Below are 21,427 nucleotides of genomic sequence, written 5' to 3'. Positions count from 1 at the left end.
TGAACATCCAACTCATTAGAGGGTCTTTTAGTACACCCAAACGCCAAACAAGACTTTAAAGGTGACCAAAATGTTACAATTAACTTTAAAGAACTGAAAACACACTGAAATAGCGACACTACGCCTATACTCTGTGATTCTGGAGTTACGCCTTGGTTAGGTTACCTATCTAACGTAGTTACCGTGGTAGCGACTTGTCAATCACAACGTAGCCACACCCTAAAGCAACCATTTCTGGGGTCTGGGGTTTTGGGAGCTTTATTTTGAAACATCGGGGGTTACCGGGTAAACCGGAAGTCCAGACTTTTACTTTTACCTACCAAAACATTAACTTCTATAATACAGTGGGCAATATTTTTTTCCTAGTATGGCGAAGTCACGACCCGCCCTACTCAGCCTCTGATTGGCTTATCCTGATATTCTTACCCTAACTCTAACGAATCGTACTCCTCATGCCTGACCGCTCTGAACCCAGCAACGAATACTAGCCAATCAGAGGCAGAGTAGGGCGGGTCATGACTTTGCCGTCCTAGGAAAAAACAATCGGCGTACACACAGCAGACTAGCAGCTAAATAGGAAGAGGTAATGCTAGAGTTAGTAAACATTTAAACTCATATTTCCGTGAAAAGTATAAAAAGGGTAGCGTCTTTGCGAAGTTTGTAGAAATTAGTTCGTTATTCCCATCGCTAACTGTTGCAACTGCTCGCTAACTCACTGTCGTTTCTCTTTGGCTGTTTTAAGTTGGTCTAAAATTAGCGCGACTAGCTGGTTAAAAAAAACAGTAAATGTGAAGTTTAGCAGGGAAAAATATAAGTAGTAGTCCTCTGCCACCAGCGCAGATGCCTCGTTTGGAAAAATTAAATGGCAGAAGGACACAAAGGTAAGACTGGGAGTCAGTTAACTTACAGTTGACCTGCAGAGACGCTGACAGAGATGTAACGTTTAAGTCTGCACGGATGTTACGAACTTAGCTTAGACAGCAGGGTTTTAAACAACTGATCTGCTAATTTCATGAACCTCGAAATGTTCTTTCAACTTTTATTGTGTAGATAATGATCACTGTCCTTCCTTCACACAGTAAAACCTTTCTAATGTGATTGTTTATTCCATGCTAGAATTACAAGGAGACAGAAAAATCAGAGAACATGTACAATACAACCTTGTATTGGCTAGTCAGTCACTGTGCTTTGCTGCAATTAGTTTTAATGTGGCTATTGCATTATGAGGAGAAATGGTGTAAGTGACTGATAGCAAAGTAACAGAAAAATTTCAACATCACACTTTACATGCATGTAGGTACCTGGTGCACAGGATTCAAATGTTGCACTTTTCTAATGTACATTTGTCCATTTATCTCTCTCTGCATTACTCAGACCAAAATTAGATTGGAGGTTTGTACAGAGGTTCTGCAGCATCCAGAAGGTCCTGTTCCCATCATGGACGAGTCAAAATGTCCTGATGTTTGGGACGCTGCTTTGCGTCACTCTGACAGGTAACTGCCTGCAGTTACAAAACACTGTGTAAGAGGAGAAGTATGACACAAGTTATTATTGTGAGAGAGTGCTTACTATTGTGAACATCAGTTAAAGCTAGCTACAAAATGGCTGTTAATGAAGTGTAAGCTTTATTTTTGTCACACTGATGAATCCTCATCATGAGACATGTTGGGTAATGCTATGTGTGGCATTGTAAAGCTGCACCTCCGATGCCAGCAGAGTGCTTACTATTGTGAACTTGCTATCATGTTACTATTCTTTGCTGCTGACCTTTAGCTCAAAGTATTGCTTGATGTTAATGTTTCCATTCTTTTACAAGTGTCTGTTTGAACTGTCTCCTAACAATGCGCTAACACGTCTTTTTTCCTACCATCAGAGCAGCTGATCATTTACCAAGTAGGTGTCCTCCCCAGTCACTTCTACAATGTGCTGGCAGACAAAGATTCCTCAGGTTTCAAGAATCTGGTGGTCACAGCTATGGTGCTCATTTTACTCAATTCCACAGTAAGTTGATGTAACAATAGAAGATGGTAGAAGTTGAGCTACCTCACTGCACTTTAACAGCATTTTTGGATACTGTTATGTTAGCAATCAAATTATAGCTGAGGTTATAAAATGTTGGTTATCCTTGCGTGAGACAAGATTTAAACATCCCAATAATTTTTCACCAAAACTTCAGAGATAATTAATCCACCTCGTCGTATAGATTCCTCAAAGTTTTAATATCTTATAGCAGCTTTTTTTGCTGTCTGTGTATACTGTATGTTAGGAACAGCAATTTATTCATAAAAGTATAAACTTTTATCACTGTTTAGAGCTTTTCCACAGTCACAATCTTCTTTCCATTATATTAAATTTGTAATTGTACATGAACAAAGTACAACAGTAGTTTCCACAGATAATTGTCCCAATTATGATAAACTACTGTCATAACTGCCACACAGTAAAATACAGGTAGCAATTTACTTAATCATTGATGATGTGTGTATGCAGATAAATTTCCTAATTATGATAGAGACATGTGGGTGAATACTTATCAATGATTAAGTTCATTGTTTATTTTATCGTATGACATCATATTTCATTTATGATTGCTGGTATAGTTGACAGAATGACCTTTACAAGGTCAGGGCAGTCTGACATATCAAGTTTTATTGCCTGTACACACTTTGAATTTTGAACCTGAGAAATTGTAAACATCTTTTACAACATTCAGTTTATTCTAAGAAAAGAGATATTTTATATGCAGGTTGACTTTTAAATTAACAAAAGGCCTGTTCACTACCAACAGCTCTGAATATTCATATGTTGTGTTTCATGAAGGTCATCATGTCTAATTTTCTCTTTTTCCTCATATGCAATTTTTTCTTCCTCTCTTTCTCTTTCCCAGTTGAAAAGTCTCGACCAGTACATTTGCAATCAGATGTATGTTAGCTGGAGGAAGACGCTAACTGAGAGCCTCCACACAGCGTACTTCCAGGGCAGAGTCTATTACACACTTAATGTACTCAGAGAGGACATAGATAACCCGTAAGTCGTCATCTTCTTCTTCTTCTTCTTCCTCTTCTTCTATTTTTGTGTTTGTTTCAGAATATAAACAATAATCTATAAGTCGTCAACACCTTCTTCTACTTCTTCTTCTTCTTCTTTCTCTTCCTCTTCTATTTTTGTGTTTGTTTCAGAATATAAACAATAATCTATAAGTCGTCAACACCTTCTTCTACTTCTTCTTCTTCTTCTTTCTCTTCCTCTTCTATTTTTGTGTTTGTTTCAGAATATAAACAATAACCCATAAGTCGTTATCATCTTCTTCTACTTCTTCTTCTTCTTCTTCTTTTTCTTCCTCTTCTTTTTTGTGTTTGTTTCAGAATATAAACACAGATACCATTTCAATTCATCAGCAGTTTACATATTTGTAACTATATTAAAAGTAAGAATTTGTATCATATCATGTGGCTATTTGAATATTAAATATGGTCAATTAAATTCTTTGTGTTTGTTTCTGTCTGACTTGCAGAGACCAGCGAATCAGTCAGGATACAGAGAGGTTGTGTAAGCAGATGAGCACCATGGCCAGTCGTCTGATCGTGTCACCGTTCACACTGACTTACTACACCTACCAATGCTTTCACAGGTGAGTTTGCAGAGTATCGTGGCAACATGTGACACGCTTTCATACATCACGATCATACAAGTATTTACAAACACACTCAGAAGTTGCTGCATTATCAGAGGCGTGCGTGATGTTCTCTTATGATGAGTATCATATTATTTGAGCTTGAGGAAAGCACATAAAGGTAAATTGAGACATTTGTCAAAAATGATCAGCGTCCCCCTTTTACATATAATTTTCAGCACTACCCATTACCCACTACCTTCTTGTCATTGCCTTAATGTGTTATTTCAAAGCATTTCTATGCCTTATATGGATCACTTTGTGTTTGAAATGTGGTATATACGTAAATGACGTTACCTTACTTTGCAGCACTGGCTGGATCGGCCCTGTGAGTATCTTTGGCTACTTTGTGATTGGGACCATTTCCAACAAAATGCTTATGGGGCCAATTGTGTCGACTCTGTTTGAGCAAGAAAAACTGGAAGGAGACTTCAGGTATGTTCAATATATGTACATAGTGTATAGACATCACTGTGTCTGTGTAAATAACAATTTGTGCTGACAGACGAGAACAGCTGGATTGATTTTAAATGGCCAGTCGACATGTGTTTCCTCTGAACTTTAACACAGTGGTTGAGTGCTTTGCCAGCTTTATTTGATAGAAGTAATTCCAGTGTTTGCTGTCAAGGAAACCAGTCTTTTGTTAAGAGGAAGTATCTGTTGACCTAGCCCAGTTCTTTTTGCCCTTCAGGAAATAACACAGGATATGCGTCAGCTATGAAAGTCTTTTCCTGAAGGAGAAATGTAATTGAATCTGTCACAAGATGAAAAATTTTGGTGTTGGCTGAAGGATTTTGTGTTGAAGGGGAAACAATTGAAAGCTCAAGTGTTGATTTAAGGCAAAAAAAAAACCAAAAACCTTTTACAGAAGCAAAATGTTTTTGTATCTGCAGATTCAAGCACATGCAGATCCGTGTCAACGCAGAGTCTGCAGCTTTTTACAGGTGAGGCACAAGCACATCATTTAAAGAACTGGATCAACATTTTGTCATGTATTTTATTGTGTTCTGGCTTCATGTCTGCAAATGCAAAGGAAAATATACTGACATTGCCAGAAGGTTTAGACAATCATAGAACTTACACAGAAACTCTACTTTCCCATGTTTAAAAAAGAAAGTAGGGTATCTGGCACTATCTCAAAGTTCCTGAACAAACAATTCCCATCGATCTTTGATTTAAAGCAGGTTGTAACAAATTCTGCCATCTGTGTTTGTAGATCTGGTAAAGTGGAACACATGAGGACTGACAGAAGACTGCAGGCTCTGCTGCAAACTCAAAAGAATCTAATAAACAAAGAGCTCTGGCTTTATAGTAAGAACAACACACACACACACACACACACACGTCACATTGATTAAACTTGTAGAGTTAACCTCTGACCTCTCCTCTCTCAGTTGGGGTGAACACTTTTGACTACCTCGGAGGTTTCCTCAGTTACATTATAATCGCCATCCCCATCTTCACTGGTATCTATGATGATCTTACTCCTGGTGAACTCAGCGCACTTATCAGCAAGGTAGGCATGTCGCACTACTTTCTGTTTTGTGCTTTTTTTCTACTTCTTCCATTTCTCAGAACTTGCATTTCTTGAGAAATTCAAGAAAAAAAAGATAATGTTTGATTTGTGTATAGTCAGTAGAAGTGTGAATGTTGCCTCAGTCCCAGTTATTTGTCCCCAAAGGGCAACTGGTGCATATATGTATATACTATAAAGTACACAAGTTCAAACTATTCATAAATCATGAATAAAAATATAAATTTATATCATGAAGAGGTATATAATACACAAAGTGTAGTTGAGAGATGGCAGAGGGTATGAATGTGTGTTAATTTAACCACTAGGTGGCAGTAAAAGCTTTCTCTCCTGATAAAACAACTCATGCTGAGTTCAAATGTCTGTTGTTAGACAGAGATCTGACCTCTGAATGTCTGAGGAAGTATTATAGTAGCTTCATACTTTCACGTAGACAAGCATATTAAAGTATCACCTACGCCCAGTATTAAATTCCTCTTGTCTCTCTTTCATGTTGTTCTCCAATGTGCCTTGTTGCTGCTGCTGCTGTGACCTCTCATTCCTCTTGTAATAACCTTTCACTCTGTACTCTGATTCTCCCTCTCCTCGTTCATATTCAGAACGCCTTTGTGTGCATCTATTTGATAAATGGCTTCTCGCAGCTAATAGACCTGTCGACCACTCTGTCAGATGTTGCTGGATACACCCACAGGTATCATACAGCATACTTAAATTCACCTTATGTAGGACAGATGATGACAGCAGCGTTTGTGCATGCCATCCAGCTTTCTTTCACCAAATCTGTGTGTGTGTGTGTGTTTGTGTGTGTGTTTTGGTCAGGATCGGAGAGCTGAGGGAGGTGATGGATGACATCCTACACAAGCAGTGCGACTACGACCCGGCGTCGGGGGAATGTTACGACTTTGACAGGTTTGTGTGAGCACTTTCACATCATTCTCTGCTAAAAAAAAAAAAAAAAAAGTAAAATGAAGAGAATTTAAGCGTCAGGCTGCATGTTAAGAGAATGCAAACGTGGCTGAAATTAGATTAAACTTGTGCAGGAATGAGAACACAACAAAAAAAACATGTATTTCATCTTTCCACACAGTGACTTCAATGTGCACGCAGGCCCTGCGGATACTGCCTTCATCCTGGACCATCTTTCATACAAATCTCCTTATTCAGACGAGCTGCTGGTGGAGGATCTGAGTCTGAAAATCAGTCAGGGAACACATCTGCTGGTGGTGGGGAACACAGGGACCGGCAAGACGTCTCTCCTGAGGGTCCTCAACCGGCTCTGGGAGGCACACAGCGGTGAGAGGGCAAAAAAAGGATGGAGGGCCAAATGTTTCAGCTTGATTGAATGACTAATATTAGTTCACAGATGAAATCGTGACCAGTTTAGTACACAATAAATATCCCTGAATTGAATATTTGTATGTATTTAAAAAAAAAAAAGAGGAAAGATGTGCACATCCTAAATTCTTTTCAGTTGCTGATCAGTGGATATGTATAAAAAATGACAAATGTCTCTAATACTGAGAGCCTCCCATTAATCTTTGTAAGATATGGGACACATCAGTAGCTTCATAACAACTGTCTGCTTCTGTCTGTTTTGTATTTTTTTTCCCCTCAGGTTTTGTCCAGATGACAACATGTTTTGGGCCCAGAGGAACCCTCTTCCTGCCACAAAAACCATATCTGACAGATGGCACACTACGCGAACAGGTAGCTCTCTTCTTTCATGTTGCTTTTCTTCAAGGGTTGTTTCTCTATAGAGCCTGTAACTTGTCTAATAATAAGTATACATGTATAGGTAATATACTAATTTACCAAAATAATAAAAGACTAAACGATGATTTGACTGGGACTCTCCTCTTCCAACAGGTGATCTACCCACTGAAGGATATTTACCCTGCATCAGGTATCAAGTTTCACTGTCACCCAACAGTTAACTGTATGAATAAAAGCACAAAAAAGCATGTAGCAAATAAACACAATGTATTTCACGTGAACCACCATCAGTTTAGCCAACATATTGTTGAAGAGTGTGGACTAATGGATTCATTTGGACTCCTAGAGCAATTAAATGTCCAACAGGCAACTTCAAGAAATACTATATTTTTAAAGGTTTCCTTAAAACACTATATTGTTTGATTAAAGCAGTTCTAGCACAGCAGTTTTTTTTGTTGCCTAAGAAATAATTTTGAAGTTTATATAATCTTGTAAAAATAACCATGGATACAGCAGATTAATGCTGTAATGAAGTGAATGAATACAGAGCAACATTTATAATAAAAATTTAACTTGAGTCTTGGTTTTCACTTGTAGCTTTGTGTTGATCCTGCCCCATAAATTCACTGGAGTAATTGAATACTGATTTTTTTTTTTTTTTTCAGGGTCAGTGGACGATGACAGAATTGTTAAGTTCCTGGAGTTAGCTGGGGTGGTGAGTGATATTTCTCCTACAGTCTGCTGTATTAAACTAAAATCCTTATTTGTTTTAGTGCTGTGTCTGTTCATGATTCATTAACTGAATTTTAAATTTGAACAATTGGTCTTGAATCGAACTGGATATCTGTGTTGCAGTCCAGTATCCTGAAGCGGACAGGTGGGCTGGATGAAAAAGTGGATTGGAACTGGTGAGAGCAAATGCGAGAATGATACACAATAAATATTTGTGTTATGTGTTGCTGTGCGGTGGTCACAGTGACACATCACTTCTTCAAATGTGCCACAAAATCTAGATCAGAATCTGATCTAGTTTTTCTCTGCAGGTACGATGTTCTGTCTCCAGGAGAAATGCAGCGTCTCTGCTTTGCACGACTCTTCTACCTGCAGCCTAAATATGCAGGTATGTTCCTCTAATGCTCTGCTAAGTATTCATGAAAGCCTCTCAGGAATAAAGACCTTTAACAATTCTGAGACTGTACTTTCAGAGGAGCTGCGGCTGCCCAGAATTTTTGAATTAATGAACAGGTAAAAGAATAAATTTAGCTTTGGTGGTAAAACATGTAAATGTGTTTTGTCCTCTTGTGTTAGAGGTGACGACCGCTTTCTTGAATGGATTGCTTTTGTTTTTATTTCTTTGCAGTGTTGGACGAGGCCACCAGCGCTTTGACTGAGGAGGCGGAGGCACAGCTGTACCGAACATGTAAACAACTCGGCATGACTTTGGTCAGTCTGGGACACCGTAGCAGCTTGGAAAAGGTAAGCTGAATACACGCAAACTATACCTCCCTGACCACCATGGAATTCAAAAAATGGCCGTTTGGCACCAAAAGATCCAACAACTAGCAGAATTACAATAATCAAGAAATTTGGCAATTACACTTGTTTATCATTTTTGATGTGTATATGTATGTGTATAATTATAATTTCTGTAAATGCCCTGTTCTGCTAAATGCTAAGAAATTATCATATTCAATGAACCTCTGTGAACCTTTTTGTCAGTGCATCAGTTGTCAGTTGTCAAGGTATTAACTCCGTTTATTTTTCTGTTTCGCGCAGTACCATGATGTCCAGCTGAAACTCTGCGGAGGAGGCCGATGGGAGTTAACTAAGTTAAAAGACGCCAGCGGGAGCCTCAATCTCAGAGAAGAAGCCACAACATCTCTTTGAAATCTTGGACTCGGAGGTAGTGTCAGTGTGGGAGAAGACAGAAAACACTCGATTCCTAAATAACTAACTGCTCCAGTTGAGGTGATAAACTCCACACGTCCAGTCTGAATGTATTTATGTTGTTTATATCCACTGGCCTTTCAAGATGATAACATTTTTCAAAAGCTTGCTTGGTTAAATAAGAGTTTAAGAAAACGGGTGGAAGCTCAACTCTGTTTCTAAAAAAATGATTGATGGTCTGGAGGAAGCCTGTGGGTCAGGAAGCAGAGCTTAACTAAAATGTTGTGGACATGAAGACTTTGCCAAATGAACGGTTTGGATAATTATGTAATTGTGAGTATGAATTCAACAATCATGAAAACAAATCGGGAAAGAGAAAGGACACTTTAGATTCAGAAAAGCAGGGCCTTAAGTGGGTGAAAACTTGTTTATTCCGTTATGTTTACAATCACTATATTGGTTATTAGTTGCACTGTAATAAAAATATATAATGTTCACAGCTCTTTGTAACTGCTATCAAAAGCAGAGTACTTCTGTGGATTATTCGTACGATTTTTAAGACTTGTTTACCTGATTTTATACTTACAAGTACAATAAGTACAATAAAAACAAAACATACATGGGCTTTAAACTCATTTTTGCTACAGCAGCACATATCTGGTTAAAGAAACGAATGTCTGTGTGCAGTCAAATAGTTCAGGTTTCAGGAAACACATCATCAGGGTTGTTGTTTACTACAGAGATCATTGTGACCTTGGATAATCTCTTGTACTGCCGCAGGATCATCCAGTGTGCTGAGGTCACCCAACCCGTTCAAGTCGTGCTCCACCACCTTCCGCAGCACCCGGCGCATTATCTTGCCCGAGCGTGTCTTTGGCAGACGCTGCACAAACTGTGGGAATGACCAAAAAATGTAAAGATTTTAAGTACAAGATAGTCTGAAATGTCTTTTTGCAGTTTGAAGTCAGTGGAACTGAATTACCTGGATGTAGTCCGGAGAGGCAAACTTGGCGATCTTTTTGTTTACCTTGTTGTTAATCTGTGCAGACACGTCCGCCTCTTGGATATCCACATCCGTTTTTAGCACCACAAAGGCATACACACCTATAAAAGCAAAGAGAGAGGAAACTCTCTTTACTCTCTTTGTCAGCGGACATTTTCAATTTTAAGCCATTCATAATGTGGGGTGCACATTTTTTCTGACTGAATTACACTGAGAAAGATTCATGCTCACCTTCTCCTTTGATGGAATGTGAGTAGCCTATAACAGCAGATTCAGCCACTGCAGAACATTGATTCTGTTACAGAAATAACAATCAGGATCATGACTAAGGTTAAACTGCTTGACCTTTGGAAAAAGACATATATGAACGGCTAAACATTGGTGGAAAGGATCAAAAAACCTTTAAAACCTTTTAAACTGTAAAAGATGTCATCCTGTGAATACTCAAAGACATTAAAATAACTTCATCTTACCACTACATCTTCTATCTCCGCCGTGCCAACCCTGTGACCGCTCACATTGATGACATCATCAAGGCGACCAGTGATCTGGTAATACCCCTCCTTTGAGCGATAGGCACCATCTCCAGTAAAGAAGTAACCTATGAGGACAGAGAAAGAAGGATTTAGTGATTGTGACCTTACAATAAAGAACTAACAGTCCACCAGAGAAATGAAGAAGCACCAGAAAAACAGACATTTTGTTCTTGAACAGGTTGGACTTTACCAGGGTACAGCTGGCAGTAGGTCTCCATGAATCTCTGGTGGTTGTTATGAATGGTTCGGGCCATACCAGGCCAAGGCTTAGCTATACACAGAGCTCCAGATGTGTCGTTTGAAGTCAACACTTTCCCCTGAAGAAAACATCAATAAAAGACAAAAAAAAAAAATTAACAACACAATAAGAATTTGAAAATAATCTATACCATTACTACAAGTAATACTCCACTAAGAGTTTAAGTGTTATTAAAAATTGTACTAATGTGACTTCATATTATTCAATGCATAATATTTCCGGCATCAGTGTACTTGATGATTAATGAGAGAAACTAGAGGACACTGATACAAAAGGAAAACAGGCACATTTGCAGTGTTCTAGATGCCTCATTAAACCCGTTTGTTGTGGCTCTCAAAATGCTGCGTGTGTGTTTGTGTTGAGAGGGAGGAAGGGATCAGTTGAGAGACAGCACTCCAACTGTCTACACAATCTGTGCATATCAAGAGGAAAAGCAACCGCAATAGCCACAAAGTGGTACGACAGATTTTTAATAGGGTGTTTGACACGCACAGAGTGGGACTGATGGGTGGGAGCAGGGTGGGTATCAAAAGTGACACAGCTGGTGAGTATTTTCATAATCCAAATCTGACCCTCCATCCGGGCCGTTCCCAGCCATCTAACATTTTCAGGCACGCAACGCACACACACACACATACACACGCACACTCGCCGGGATGAGCCCCACACCTCACTGTCCATGAGCACTGGCTTAATGCCAAAGAAGGGTCTCATAGCCATTCCTGGGACAATCTCTGCGTCGGGGTCTGATGGCCTTGGGGCGATGCAGATGCCACCTGTCTCTGAGAACACAGAACAAAGCGAAGCAGATTATCAGGTTTGTGTTAATCTATATTTTCCATACTGACAACACATCCTATGAAAAGAACAAAACCAACAATGTGTTAGGCATAATTTTCTCAATTTCACTTTTTTTCTGACTTCCCTGCTTTGTCTGTGGCACTCAGCTCCAAGCCCATAGGTTTCTCCTGAAGACGTAAGTCTTTAAAAACAAGTCACAAATGTATAGTTTCCTATTTTTAAAAAGCCAAAATAACTTCCTAACACAGCTAGGCACTGTAATAGTAGATACTAGAATAAATAGTGGATTTATTAGGGACTGTTTTCATCAGCGTATGAATACACATTCGGTGCTCTAGTGAGTATTTCCGGTAGCAGGACGGTGTATGTGGCATTGACTCAAAATACACTATAGTTTATGTGTTCATGGTAATGAAAGAGCATGTCATCTAGTGCAACCTGTGTGGTTTGTTAATGTGTTTTTAATAGATTTTGAACAATAACAGAGGTCTATGGCACAGAGGAATAAAATATATGAGACTCTGGCTACAGGAAATACTTATTAGTATCAATTCATTGTTGGTTTTGGTCTTTTCATTGGATTTTTGATAAGAAAAATATTGAATATCATCAGACTTACCATTTAAACACAAAGAAAATTATTTGCAATTAAAGAAAGTTAGCTAGTAAATAGAAATAGTCTGATAAGGATTTGAAAGATGTTACATTCATATATGCAGTTTCATAGTGCTAACACCCACAACAAAGACAAAGAACTGCTGTGTTAGGAAAATACAGATTTAGAGTAACCCCAACAAGTTTAAACTGCTAAAACACAGCACTGAAGATGCAGTGAAGCAGAGTGGAAACTAGTGAAATGAAAAATGAAAGGGACAGAGGAGAGAGTAAATGACAGAGCCAACTAACAGCTAGTTTAAGCCCTTCTCATTGCTACAGATGTAGATTGTGGAATTACAGCCATACTAAGTAAATTAAATGCAATTAGGTTTGCCTGGACGTCATGGACTGCTAATCCTCCTGGTGGTGTTGATGGTAACAGTGGAAGGAAGCAGCAGAGGGGACCCGTTTTTAAATAGGACACAACAGATGATCCCACAATAGCATTAGTAACTGGCATCTCATTGAAATCAACTGTAGTTAACTGTGACACTTTTGGAGTAAAATCCCATCCCCCCAAAAAATCATCAACACATTTCGGAGGAGCCTTTTCTAAACTTTTTAATGTTTTAAAAATGTTAAAGGAATAGTTAGACATTTGGAAAATATGCTTACTCATTTTCTTGGCGAGAGTTTAATGAGAAGATCGATACCACACTCATATCGGTTCAGTATGAAGCTACAGCCAGCAGCTGGTTAGCTTAGCTTAGCATAGACTGGAAACTGGGAAACAGCTAGCCTGGCTCCTAGCTTGGATTTTGTTACCTTAGTTGGTTTATTATTTTGTTGGATGGAGGAAAAATATTCTCTAGAAAAAGAAGTTTGAATAGGATGAAGGTTTTGACAATATTTACTTTTGTTTTGTAATTAGTATCTTTGCTAAGCTAAGCTAACCCAACTGCTGGCTGTAGCTTTATATAGCGCACAGTTGTGAGAATGAATGTATTTCCCCAAATGTCAAACTATTCCTTTAAATTAATGCTTAAAAGTAAGAATTTACATGTAAATACTAAGATACTGTATATTAAATACATTTTTATTTTCCTTAATTCTTGCTGTTAGATGCCACAAAGCTTTTCAACCTCGTGTCCTCCTGCATCCTCTCACTTCTCTGGTCCTGTATGATCTAACATCAAGGCCGTATGCCAACAGCGGATCAAAATCTAATTTCCTCTTTAAACAGGCTACTTGCTCCCAGATCAACTAAATGGCAATTATGAATAATGCCACTTAGTCCTAATTGGAAACACTGGTCCAGGAAAATAACATAACATAATAACATAATCCTTTTTACTGAAGTAGGGTATTTGGGTCATATCTGTGTCCGTAATTCTCAAGCTCATGATGCTCTGATGTTTAATTATCGTCAATTAATTATAGATATTTGCCATTTGTATGGTAATTAACAAAGCTTTGCCCCATTTGGTCATTACTCAATCTAATTTGGAAGGACTGAGGGTGAAACACATCGTGTCAGTCGGGTCCTGTTTTCATCCGTAAATTTGATTTTATTAGCAAAATCAGCTGATTTCAAACATGTTGTCATTATGTCCGATCATAAGCTACTTTGGTAGCGGAATAGGACATTTCTGGTGTGTCGCACCTACTGCAATTACTGTAATTATGGTATTTACACGATGAAGTCAGTATAGTTTACAGTATATAGTTTCTTTTTCACTCTGATATTATGTGACATAATCATAGAGCAGACAATATTATGATAACTCTAAAACTGTTTTTACAAATACAATTATATTTTCTATTTTTCTGTATGGAGACAAATCCAGGAAAACATTTTCATTTTGCTTTGGTAAGAGGTAGTCTTTCTAGAAACTACACTAAAGAGACTCATCTGACAGGAGGGAGTAGATAAAGTCTCTCCAGACATCCATGATCCATTTTGTGACGTGGCTCTTTTGGCAGATATAATCATGATCTGCGGTCAAAACTGGCTTGTGTGGGCCAATTTTGAGAGACAAGGGAAATAGGGAGAAGTTATTGTTATCTCTACATGGTGTTGACTGTTATTCAATTTTGAGGACAAAGAGGTTAACTCTGAGATTTAGTTCCTGCCTCTAGTTTACTGTACTGCTCCTGAAATCGGACGTTGAACTCTGAGAGGAAAACATCTGGTCTGATTTGAGAGTCCAGAGGGGATTGAAAATTTCCTTCTCCTTATGCATGTGTTTATGTATGTGTGTGTGTGTTTAAGAGAGAGAAAAGAGTGTACACACCCATGTACTGTAGTATTGCGTATGTGTGTACACACAGGCACACACGCACGCACAAACACATTCATGATGTTATGTAACTGTTATTGTTGGAGGGACGGAGCTGACTTCTCTCCCCTTTAAGACTGATGGATGGGCCTGCATACGTGGCTAAGTTGCAGGAAGAGTTCGTGAACTTAAATGCCATTTGTGGAGGGACTGTGATTGTGCAAACAACTGGTGGAATACTATTTTTATTATTGTTATTGTTATACTATTGCTAAGACTCACAGCATCAGGAACGAACCCGATTTAATTCTACAAGTTCAAAGTGAGATACAAATTTGATGTGGTTAATTGCTTTTGATATTACAAATTAATTAAAGAACACAGCGCGATCCACTAAGTGTAGGCAAGGCATAAAGTACAGAGAAAACTGTATAACAGTAAAGTAACCATAAACACACTGTACTGAATAATGAAGGCTGAAGAACTGTTTCAATTCCTCCAACACTGATACAGCTGCCAGCTGCATTGCATAATCTCAAGCATGCAAAATGTAGTCTGATAAAAATGCAACAGTTGTAATACTGAACAGTTCAAGTTTAAGCATTAAACACAGTGTCCCTAAAGTCAAAAACATATTTAACGTGTTTTATGTAGGTGGCATTTAATGATGTTAGTCATTTAAAGACAGGGTTAGTAAAAAACATCAGATGACTGTGATGTGACAAATGGCCCAACTGGTTTTTATGCTGATGTGTTCATTGATCCATTGACTAATTCTTTCAGCATTAATGTGAACCAACTGTGAAACCAAGACTGTGGTTTGAATATTGGCAAGCTTATGAACTTAATCTCTGCTGTTTTGAACAGACAGCTGGATATAGTTTGTTTTTGGACAGTATAGGTGGCAGTAGTGTCCGTTCAAAGTCAGAAAAGGACACTTTAGATTTACATTTTAGGAAATCAAACATGAAAATCTAATCAAGTCTCAGAACCAGTTGCCATTTTGATGACAATGTATTTTTAGTCACGCTAGCAGCATGGCTCTAGGGATGACAATGTTGGTCTGTCAGTTCAGGTCCACCACTTTGGTCCAGGTTGAAATATCTCAACAACTACTGGATGGATTGCTACAAAGTTGAGTACAGACATTCATGGTTCCCAGAGGATGAACCCTAATGCTACCAGCAGTTTGACATTTTAGATTTTTAGTGAAATGTCTACACAACTATTGGATGGTTTGACATGTAATTTGATACATTCACCTCAGGATTGATTAAATGATCCCTTAACTTTTCATCTAGTGCCAACATCAGGTCAAAATGTTAATATGTCCAATACTTTGGTTTATGAACAAATACTTGCAAAACTAATGACATTTCCGTCAGCCTCAGCTGTACTACTTAGTGCTCAGTGCTAATTAGCAAATGTTAGCATGCTAACATGCTAAGATGCTGTGCATGTTAAATATTATACCTGCAAGCACCGCTGTGTCTAAGTACAGCCTCACAGAATCAGGCTTAGTCTCATTTTGTTAGTAAAGCTAACAAATTTCATACTTAAATGTATTCACAGTTACCTGTTTGCCACCATGTGTCCACCACAGGGCAGCGCCCGTCCCCAACCACTCTATGGTACCACTCCCAGGCTTCAGTGTTGATGGGCTCACCCACTACAGAAAGACAAGGACTGTTTAAGTCATTTAGAGTAACCATATATTGTTTTTGTGTACTTATTTTGGTCAAATATGTAATTTATTTTCCATGAAAATTTGTTAAATTGGTGAAAATCAAGCAGTTAAGGTGTTCCTATTGAAAGGCATTTGTGTACATTCTTTATGTTAAGTTTTTTGTGTTATCATTCCACATTGAAGTGGAACAGGTGTGTACGTCAGTGATCTCCTTGCAGTGTGCTGGACTTTGCTCTGGATATTGAGGATTACTGAAGCGCCAGTCATACCAGCCTAGCTTGAATCAACACGTGTTTGCGCTTAGAGGAAAGGAATTCCTCCTCCACTGCAGGACACAAACACTGTTCATGGTCAGTGTAGTTTTACATGTGGCTTTACACTGTGTGTGTGTGTGTGTGTGTGTGTGTGTGTGTGTGTTTACATACTGTATTTGATGAGGCAGCTGGTTTAAATGACACATTGACTTAAATACATGAAGTGAGGGTGACATAATATCATCAGCTTTACAATTTGATCAACCAATTACCAACACTACACAAATAGAAACTTGGCTACAAAAAAATTTTCCCTCAATAGTGAGACCTTGTGCACATAATAGTATTTTTAGGTATCACGTTTGGCGTACCAGAGCCCAGAGTTTTGAGGGTGGAGCGGTCGTATTTGTGCACCCACTGGTCTCCATACTTCAACAACAGGCGGATGGCTGTGGGAGCCCCGTAAAACTGATTAATCTTAAGTCTCTGAACCGTCTCCCAGTACCTTCCTGTGAATGACAAAGGATGTCCATGTTAGCAGGTACTGAGTAGATACTGAACATCAGAATCAAAAACTGGCGATCAGGTTGAAATAAACGCCTGAGGACTGTTTCAACCCTGACTAGTGTTGTTAAGGACAGATTCCTCTCGACAATAACAAGGTGACACATACGATGACTGTGGTCTGGATGCCTGTCTTTACAGAATGTCCTAATTTTAACAGAAGGTATTTTCAAGTCCAAGTTCAACTGCAACCAGTTATTCATAGACAGAGACACAAGCATGCAGAGCTGCTGGCAAAGGACAGGAATACTCAGAGGACATGTGCCAACACACTTTACAAAGGATATAAAATTATATATTAAATAAAATAAAAATGTAATTTCAACAACAAACTAAGACCAATTTAAAAGGCCCTGAGCTGTATATATGACACATAAACATTTTTCTTGCAAGATAAGTTGGTTTCTTTACTTAAATCTGTTTTGTGCTCATTTTAATTCAGACAGTGCTTCATGTTTTTGCATTTCCATTAAATCTATTTTTTTATCTTTAGAATGAATCAAACTTCAATGATTTTGCAGATCATGAGAAAAGCGGGCCCTGTCATTCATACCTGGGTCAGGGTAAATGGGAGTGCTCTCAAACAGGACAGTGGTCCCTCCGTTGGCCAGAGGCCCATAGACACTGTAACTGTGTCCTGTTATCCAGCCGATATCTGCCACACAGCCGAACACATCTCCATCATGGTAGCTGAAGACATACTGGAGATAAGAAGGAGGGATGATTGGATAAAAAGAGAAAAAACTTAGAAAAGATACAGTATTTTGTTCACTTTATATATTAATATACCTTGAGCTCACTACATTACATAAATACACTCTGCTAAAATCCAAACACTGTTTTTTGTAATCTGCTGTGAACAGGATGAGATTTCCTCTACAGATGGTCAGTCGCAGGATTATGGATCACATTTTGGCCATCCAGGGCCTTCGCTGGCATATAGCTTTACAGTGCATGATAAAAAAAATATAAAAGGTTCCATTCTGCACATGTGATAATCCAGGACGTGGTTGATGTTACCCTGTGTGTGAGTGCAGCGTACAGCAGATATCCAGCCTGAGTGTGGACCAGTCCTTTGGGCTTCCCTGTGCTGCCTGATGTATAAAGCAGGAACAAGACGTCCTCGCTGTCCATGACAGCTGGCTCACACACCACGTCCTCCTTCAGCATCTCCTGCACGGCACGGTGACATTTAAAGATCGTTTCTTATTTCAGCAAAGTGATAAGACTACAACTGAACAAATTTTATTGTCAGTGAAGATGTTGATGTTGAAACATCATTGATGCAACACAAGCAAAAAAAACTTTTTAAGATGCTAGAAGATAAACAAACATTTTGAAAGGAATATTAGAATTAAGATCAGTGGTGAAACAACTAGTTGAATAGTTGAAAGAGCAATCTCACAAAAAGATCCCTTAGTAGCTGTTTGTGAGCTTTCCATCGTATCACATGATCTTTCTCAGAAGTTAGTTGTCATGGAAGCAAGAGCAACTACTAATGGACCTTATGAAGAGATATCTGTCAACTGATGTCTCCAAGGTCAAGAGTGAACTTCAATTTCAGTGATTAGTTGATTAATCAATTAGTTTATCAACTCAAAATTAATTGCCAACAGGTTTGATAATTAATTTTATCGAACTAAAAACCAAACATTCAACAAACGTGTTTTAAATTCTTTATTTATCCAGGGGAAAGTGACTTGATGCAGACAAAGCCCTACGTGTTGGCGTTAATACCTTAATCAAGTTCTGATTGGCTTTCTGCTCTCTCACCTCCTCCATGTCGATGTCCCTGGCTGTCATGACGACAGGATTCTCTGTTCTCATGGCAACAAACACCTGCTGTACTGTCGGACAGCTCTCGACCGCCACATCCACTGTCTTCTTCAGCTCGATGACCTTACCCCCTCTGACGCCCTGGTTGACTGTGATGACGGTGTTGGACTGGGCTACAAATATTATATAATAAGAATATCAGACTGCTGAGGTTGACTTTTTTTATTAAACTTTACTGTTATTGCCATTTTCACATCCTGCCTTTTAATATAATATCAAACGTAAATACTCTGATACTGTGTGTAGGAAAATACAGGAGGTAAAAGTATCTCATTTAGCAAACCCTATGTACTTGTAACAGATAAAATTTTAACCTGAGTTTGCGATATATCATAAATACACAACCAAATACGAGGCTATAACACACATTCAGCTTCGTAAAGGGAAAAACCCAAATCAAAAATTTCTGTCCAAGAACAAGGTGAGAAGTAAGGAGCCTAATATATCATATAGCCCACAATATCATAATATCATAATATTTCAATCCAGCCATTAAGACACTCCACACCTGCAATCAATCTTCCTGAATCCCACAAGATCAAATAAGATTAAAAATTAACTGCAGTTTGGTGGAAAAAATGTCTGTATGTCAGGATACATCTTATTTATTTAATTTCATATTTTAAAAAAATCTGCTGAAAATTCTTAAATTTCCCTTAAATTCACATGGAGACAAACTGATAACTGATCTAATTTTTTCTAACCTGTTTTAGTGACCCATCGCATCATAAGCACTACCTTCAAAAAGTACATGTATACTAAAAAGATAAAGACTTTAAACAATCAAAAAGAAAGGCATGGCTCGCTCGTAGTGACGAACCCACAGACATTTTTCACCTGTTTTCCCTTTTTTAGTGTCTTTTGGTTCATTGTTTAAGTTTTTCTTAAAGCAGCGTTCATTGATGTTTTTGGCAACTTGGGTGAAACAGGAAAAGCACAACCATCATCACAACATTATATTATTATATTGTTATGCAAACAACAGCCATTTACACATACAGCAAACTTTAACATTAATTTGGAGCTGTGTTTCTGTATCACTTAACAAATGTGATTCCACCAACTCTTTAGCTTTTAAATGCTCCACTATGTTCACCAGCTAGTTGCTAACTTTGTCTGCGGCTTGGTGCTGGGCAGGTAGTGTACAGTGGCTTTATCAGAGCTTTTTTTGCTGAAAATGCACAATAACGATGCTGATGAGAGCTGTGAGACTGAAACAAAACAATGAGCTGAAAAACGCTCTGTAGAGTTGAGGAGAACTGTAGTCAGGTGATAATTTGCTGAGTGTTCAATACTACCCTTTTAACACACAGCCATTTAAAGCCAATGGTTAATATGAAAATATTCACTGGTGATTGATGATTGGCAGCTTTAAATTTTAAAGTTTTGTATTAATTGATGTTATTATTATTAATGCTTAATGTTAGACTGTCAGACAGCATCAACAGGTCAGTCACACTCTCACCGTCTCTGATCCGCTCTGCCAGAGCCTCCGCACTGAAACCTGCAAACACCACATTGTGCGCCGCACCAATACGGGCACAGGCCAACATGGACGCCACAGCCAGAGGGCAAGAGGGCATGTAGATGGTGACACAGTCCCCCTTCCTCACGCCATGCCGCCTCAACAGGTTGCCCAGGCGACATGTCATCTCTAGTAACTGCCTGCAGAGAGAGATCAATAAACCGCTCTACCTGAGGTGAATGAAAGAGGAAGACACACACACACACACACACACACACAAACTAAATTCAACTGGCTGACCTGTAGGTGACCTTGACCTCTGACCCTGGTTCATCTCTCTCCCAGATCAGGGCCACACGCTCGGGACAGGTGTGCACGTGGCGGTCCAGGCAGTTCACTACATCAGCCCATAAAGAGATCACATATATATTTAAACACACACACATCATCACATATTTGACCACATCATCAACACGATAGCATGGTGCGTTCAAGGTCATACAGTTGTTTGAATAATGATGCCTTCACTGTCTGTGGAGATGTTTTATTTAGAAGTGTTAAAAAAAAAAAAACAAATGGAAAAAACAAGGAAAAACAAGGAAGCAGTGGAAATTGTGCCTGTCTAAAATAAAGGAGATAAAACAGCCTTTGTCCTTCGATGATGATCTGACTGAAATGATCGCAATTTCTTAATTCTAATTATCACATTTATTTCCAAAAATATTATCAGTCAAACCAAGATAACCTTACCGGACACATTCAGCTTTCCTCCTTCAAACCACTTGATCTTGCCTCGGTTCAGATCACAGTCCTGGGCAGTGTGGAAAGGACTGATCCAGCTCAGTCTCTGACGCGCCACCGCGGCCCAGAAGCTGTCAGTGTTGGAGACGGAGAACTCCTGCAGCCCTGCTCGGTCCAAAACCCCGTCAAACCCCGCAGCCTCCGGCATACAAGCCGCTACATTACACCTCCCTCGACCCAAAACATGGAAATACGATCTCAAGATCCGACGACTGAAGAAAGTTATGACGTTCTTTGAAGTGCATCCACAGGACAGCCACATATTGACAGTGAAAATACACAATAAGCTACAACACGAAATTATACACTCTATGCAATTCCGACACTTAAGTTTTAAGCAATTTTAGAAGTCCCCCCAGTTGCAATAAAGTGGAGAACTTGGAAATTCCGTTGAGGGAGGGCTGGAGAAATGATGCGTTTAAGGGCGGTAGTACACGCCGTCACTTTCTTTGTAATGCCGCTACAGCTGGATTTCGACATCATTTGGAAAAAGAAAGAGAAGAAGTTAAAGTAAGAACTGGAGTTGCACAAGAGCTGT

The 21,427-nt window shown here is 38.9% G+C and overlaps 2 protein-coding genes across 4 annotated transcripts; one reads left to right on the top strand and one right to left on the bottom strand.

Moving 5' to 3' along the window:
- Positions 1-562: 562 nt before the first annotated feature.
- abcd4 (ATP-binding cassette, sub-family D (ALD), member 4) lies at positions 563-9,425 on the top strand. Of its 3 annotated transcripts, none has more exons than XM_067572543.1 (19): positions 563-583; positions 1,375-1,493; positions 1,874-2,001; positions 2,888-3,027; positions 3,515-3,631; positions 3,983-4,108; positions 4,567-4,617; positions 4,890-4,984; positions 5,068-5,189; positions 5,807-5,898; positions 6,027-6,116; positions 6,295-6,500; positions 6,823-6,914; positions 7,074-7,110; positions 7,586-7,635; positions 7,776-7,828; positions 7,964-8,040; positions 8,281-8,396; positions 8,697-9,425. In XM_067572543.1, exons 2-19 carry the CDS (start codon positions 1,460-1,462, stop codon positions 8,805-8,807), a joined length of 1,737 nt encoding a protein of 578 aa, XP_067428644.1. In that variant the 5' UTR covers positions 563-583; positions 1,375-1,459; the 3' UTR covers positions 8,808-9,425. The 3 variants fall into 3 exon arrangements, with proteins under 3 accessions (XP_067428644.1, XP_067428643.1, XP_067428645.1); XM_067572542.1 differs by having other exon boundaries at positions 574-881; XM_067572544.1 differs by lacking the exon at positions 563-583 and having other exon boundaries at positions 1,879-2,001.
- On the bottom strand, positions 9,221-21,306 carry LOC137169400 (acetyl-coenzyme A synthetase 2-like, mitochondrial). The gene is made up of 14 exons (XM_067572541.1): positions 20,839-21,306; positions 20,389-20,485; positions 20,089-20,288; positions 18,561-18,736; positions 17,808-17,960; positions 17,341-17,488; positions 16,595-16,732; positions 15,859-15,951; positions 11,275-11,387; positions 10,537-10,663; positions 10,284-10,411; positions 10,042-10,105; positions 9,790-9,911; positions 9,221-9,699 (listed from the first exon to the last, which is right to left on the bottom strand). The coding sequence occupies exons 1-14, from the start codon at positions 21,149-21,151 to the stop codon at positions 9,526-9,528; spliced, it is 2,046 nt and encodes a 681-aa protein (XP_067428642.1). The 5' UTR covers positions 21,152-21,306; the 3' UTR covers positions 9,221-9,525.
- Positions 21,307-21,427: the final 121 nt, after the last annotated feature.

Source organism: Thunnus thynnus, chromosome 18 (assembly GCF_963924715.1).
Source record: "Thunnus thynnus chromosome 18, fThuThy2.1, whole genome shotgun sequence".
Taxonomy (NCBI): domain Eukaryota; kingdom Metazoa; phylum Chordata; class Actinopteri; order Scombriformes; family Scombridae; genus Thunnus; species Thunnus thynnus.
The sequence above is the reverse complement of the archived record's forward strand: the minus strand, read 5'-3'. Positions and strand labels throughout refer to the sequence as shown.

Excerpts from the sequence above, each read along its gene's own strand:
- abcd4 (XM_067572542.1), top strand. The coding sequence starts at position 841 with ATGCCTCGTTTGGAAAAATTAAATGGCAGAAGGACACAAAG. Across the intron at positions 882-1,374 it reads AATGGCAGAAGGACACAAAG|ACCAAAATTAGATTGGAGGT; the intron begins GTAAGACTGGGA and ends TGCATTACTCAG. Across the intron at positions 4,618-4,889 it reads GAGTCTGCAGCTTTTTACAG|ATCTGGTAAAGTGGAACACA; the intron begins GTGAGGCACAAG and ends CTGTGTTTGTAG.
- LOC137169400 (XM_067572541.1), bottom strand. The coding sequence starts at position 21,151 with ATGTGGCTGTCCTGTGGATGCACTTCAAAGAACGTCATAACTTTCTTC. Across the intron at positions 16,733-17,340 it reads TCCCATTTACCCTGACCCAG|GAAGGTACTGGGAGACGGTT; the intron begins GTATGAATGACA and ends TGTCATTCACAG. Across the intron at positions 15,952-16,594 it reads CCTCAAAACTCTGGGCTCTG|TGGGTGAGCCCATCAACACT; the intron begins GTACGCCAAACG and ends GTCTTTCTGTAG.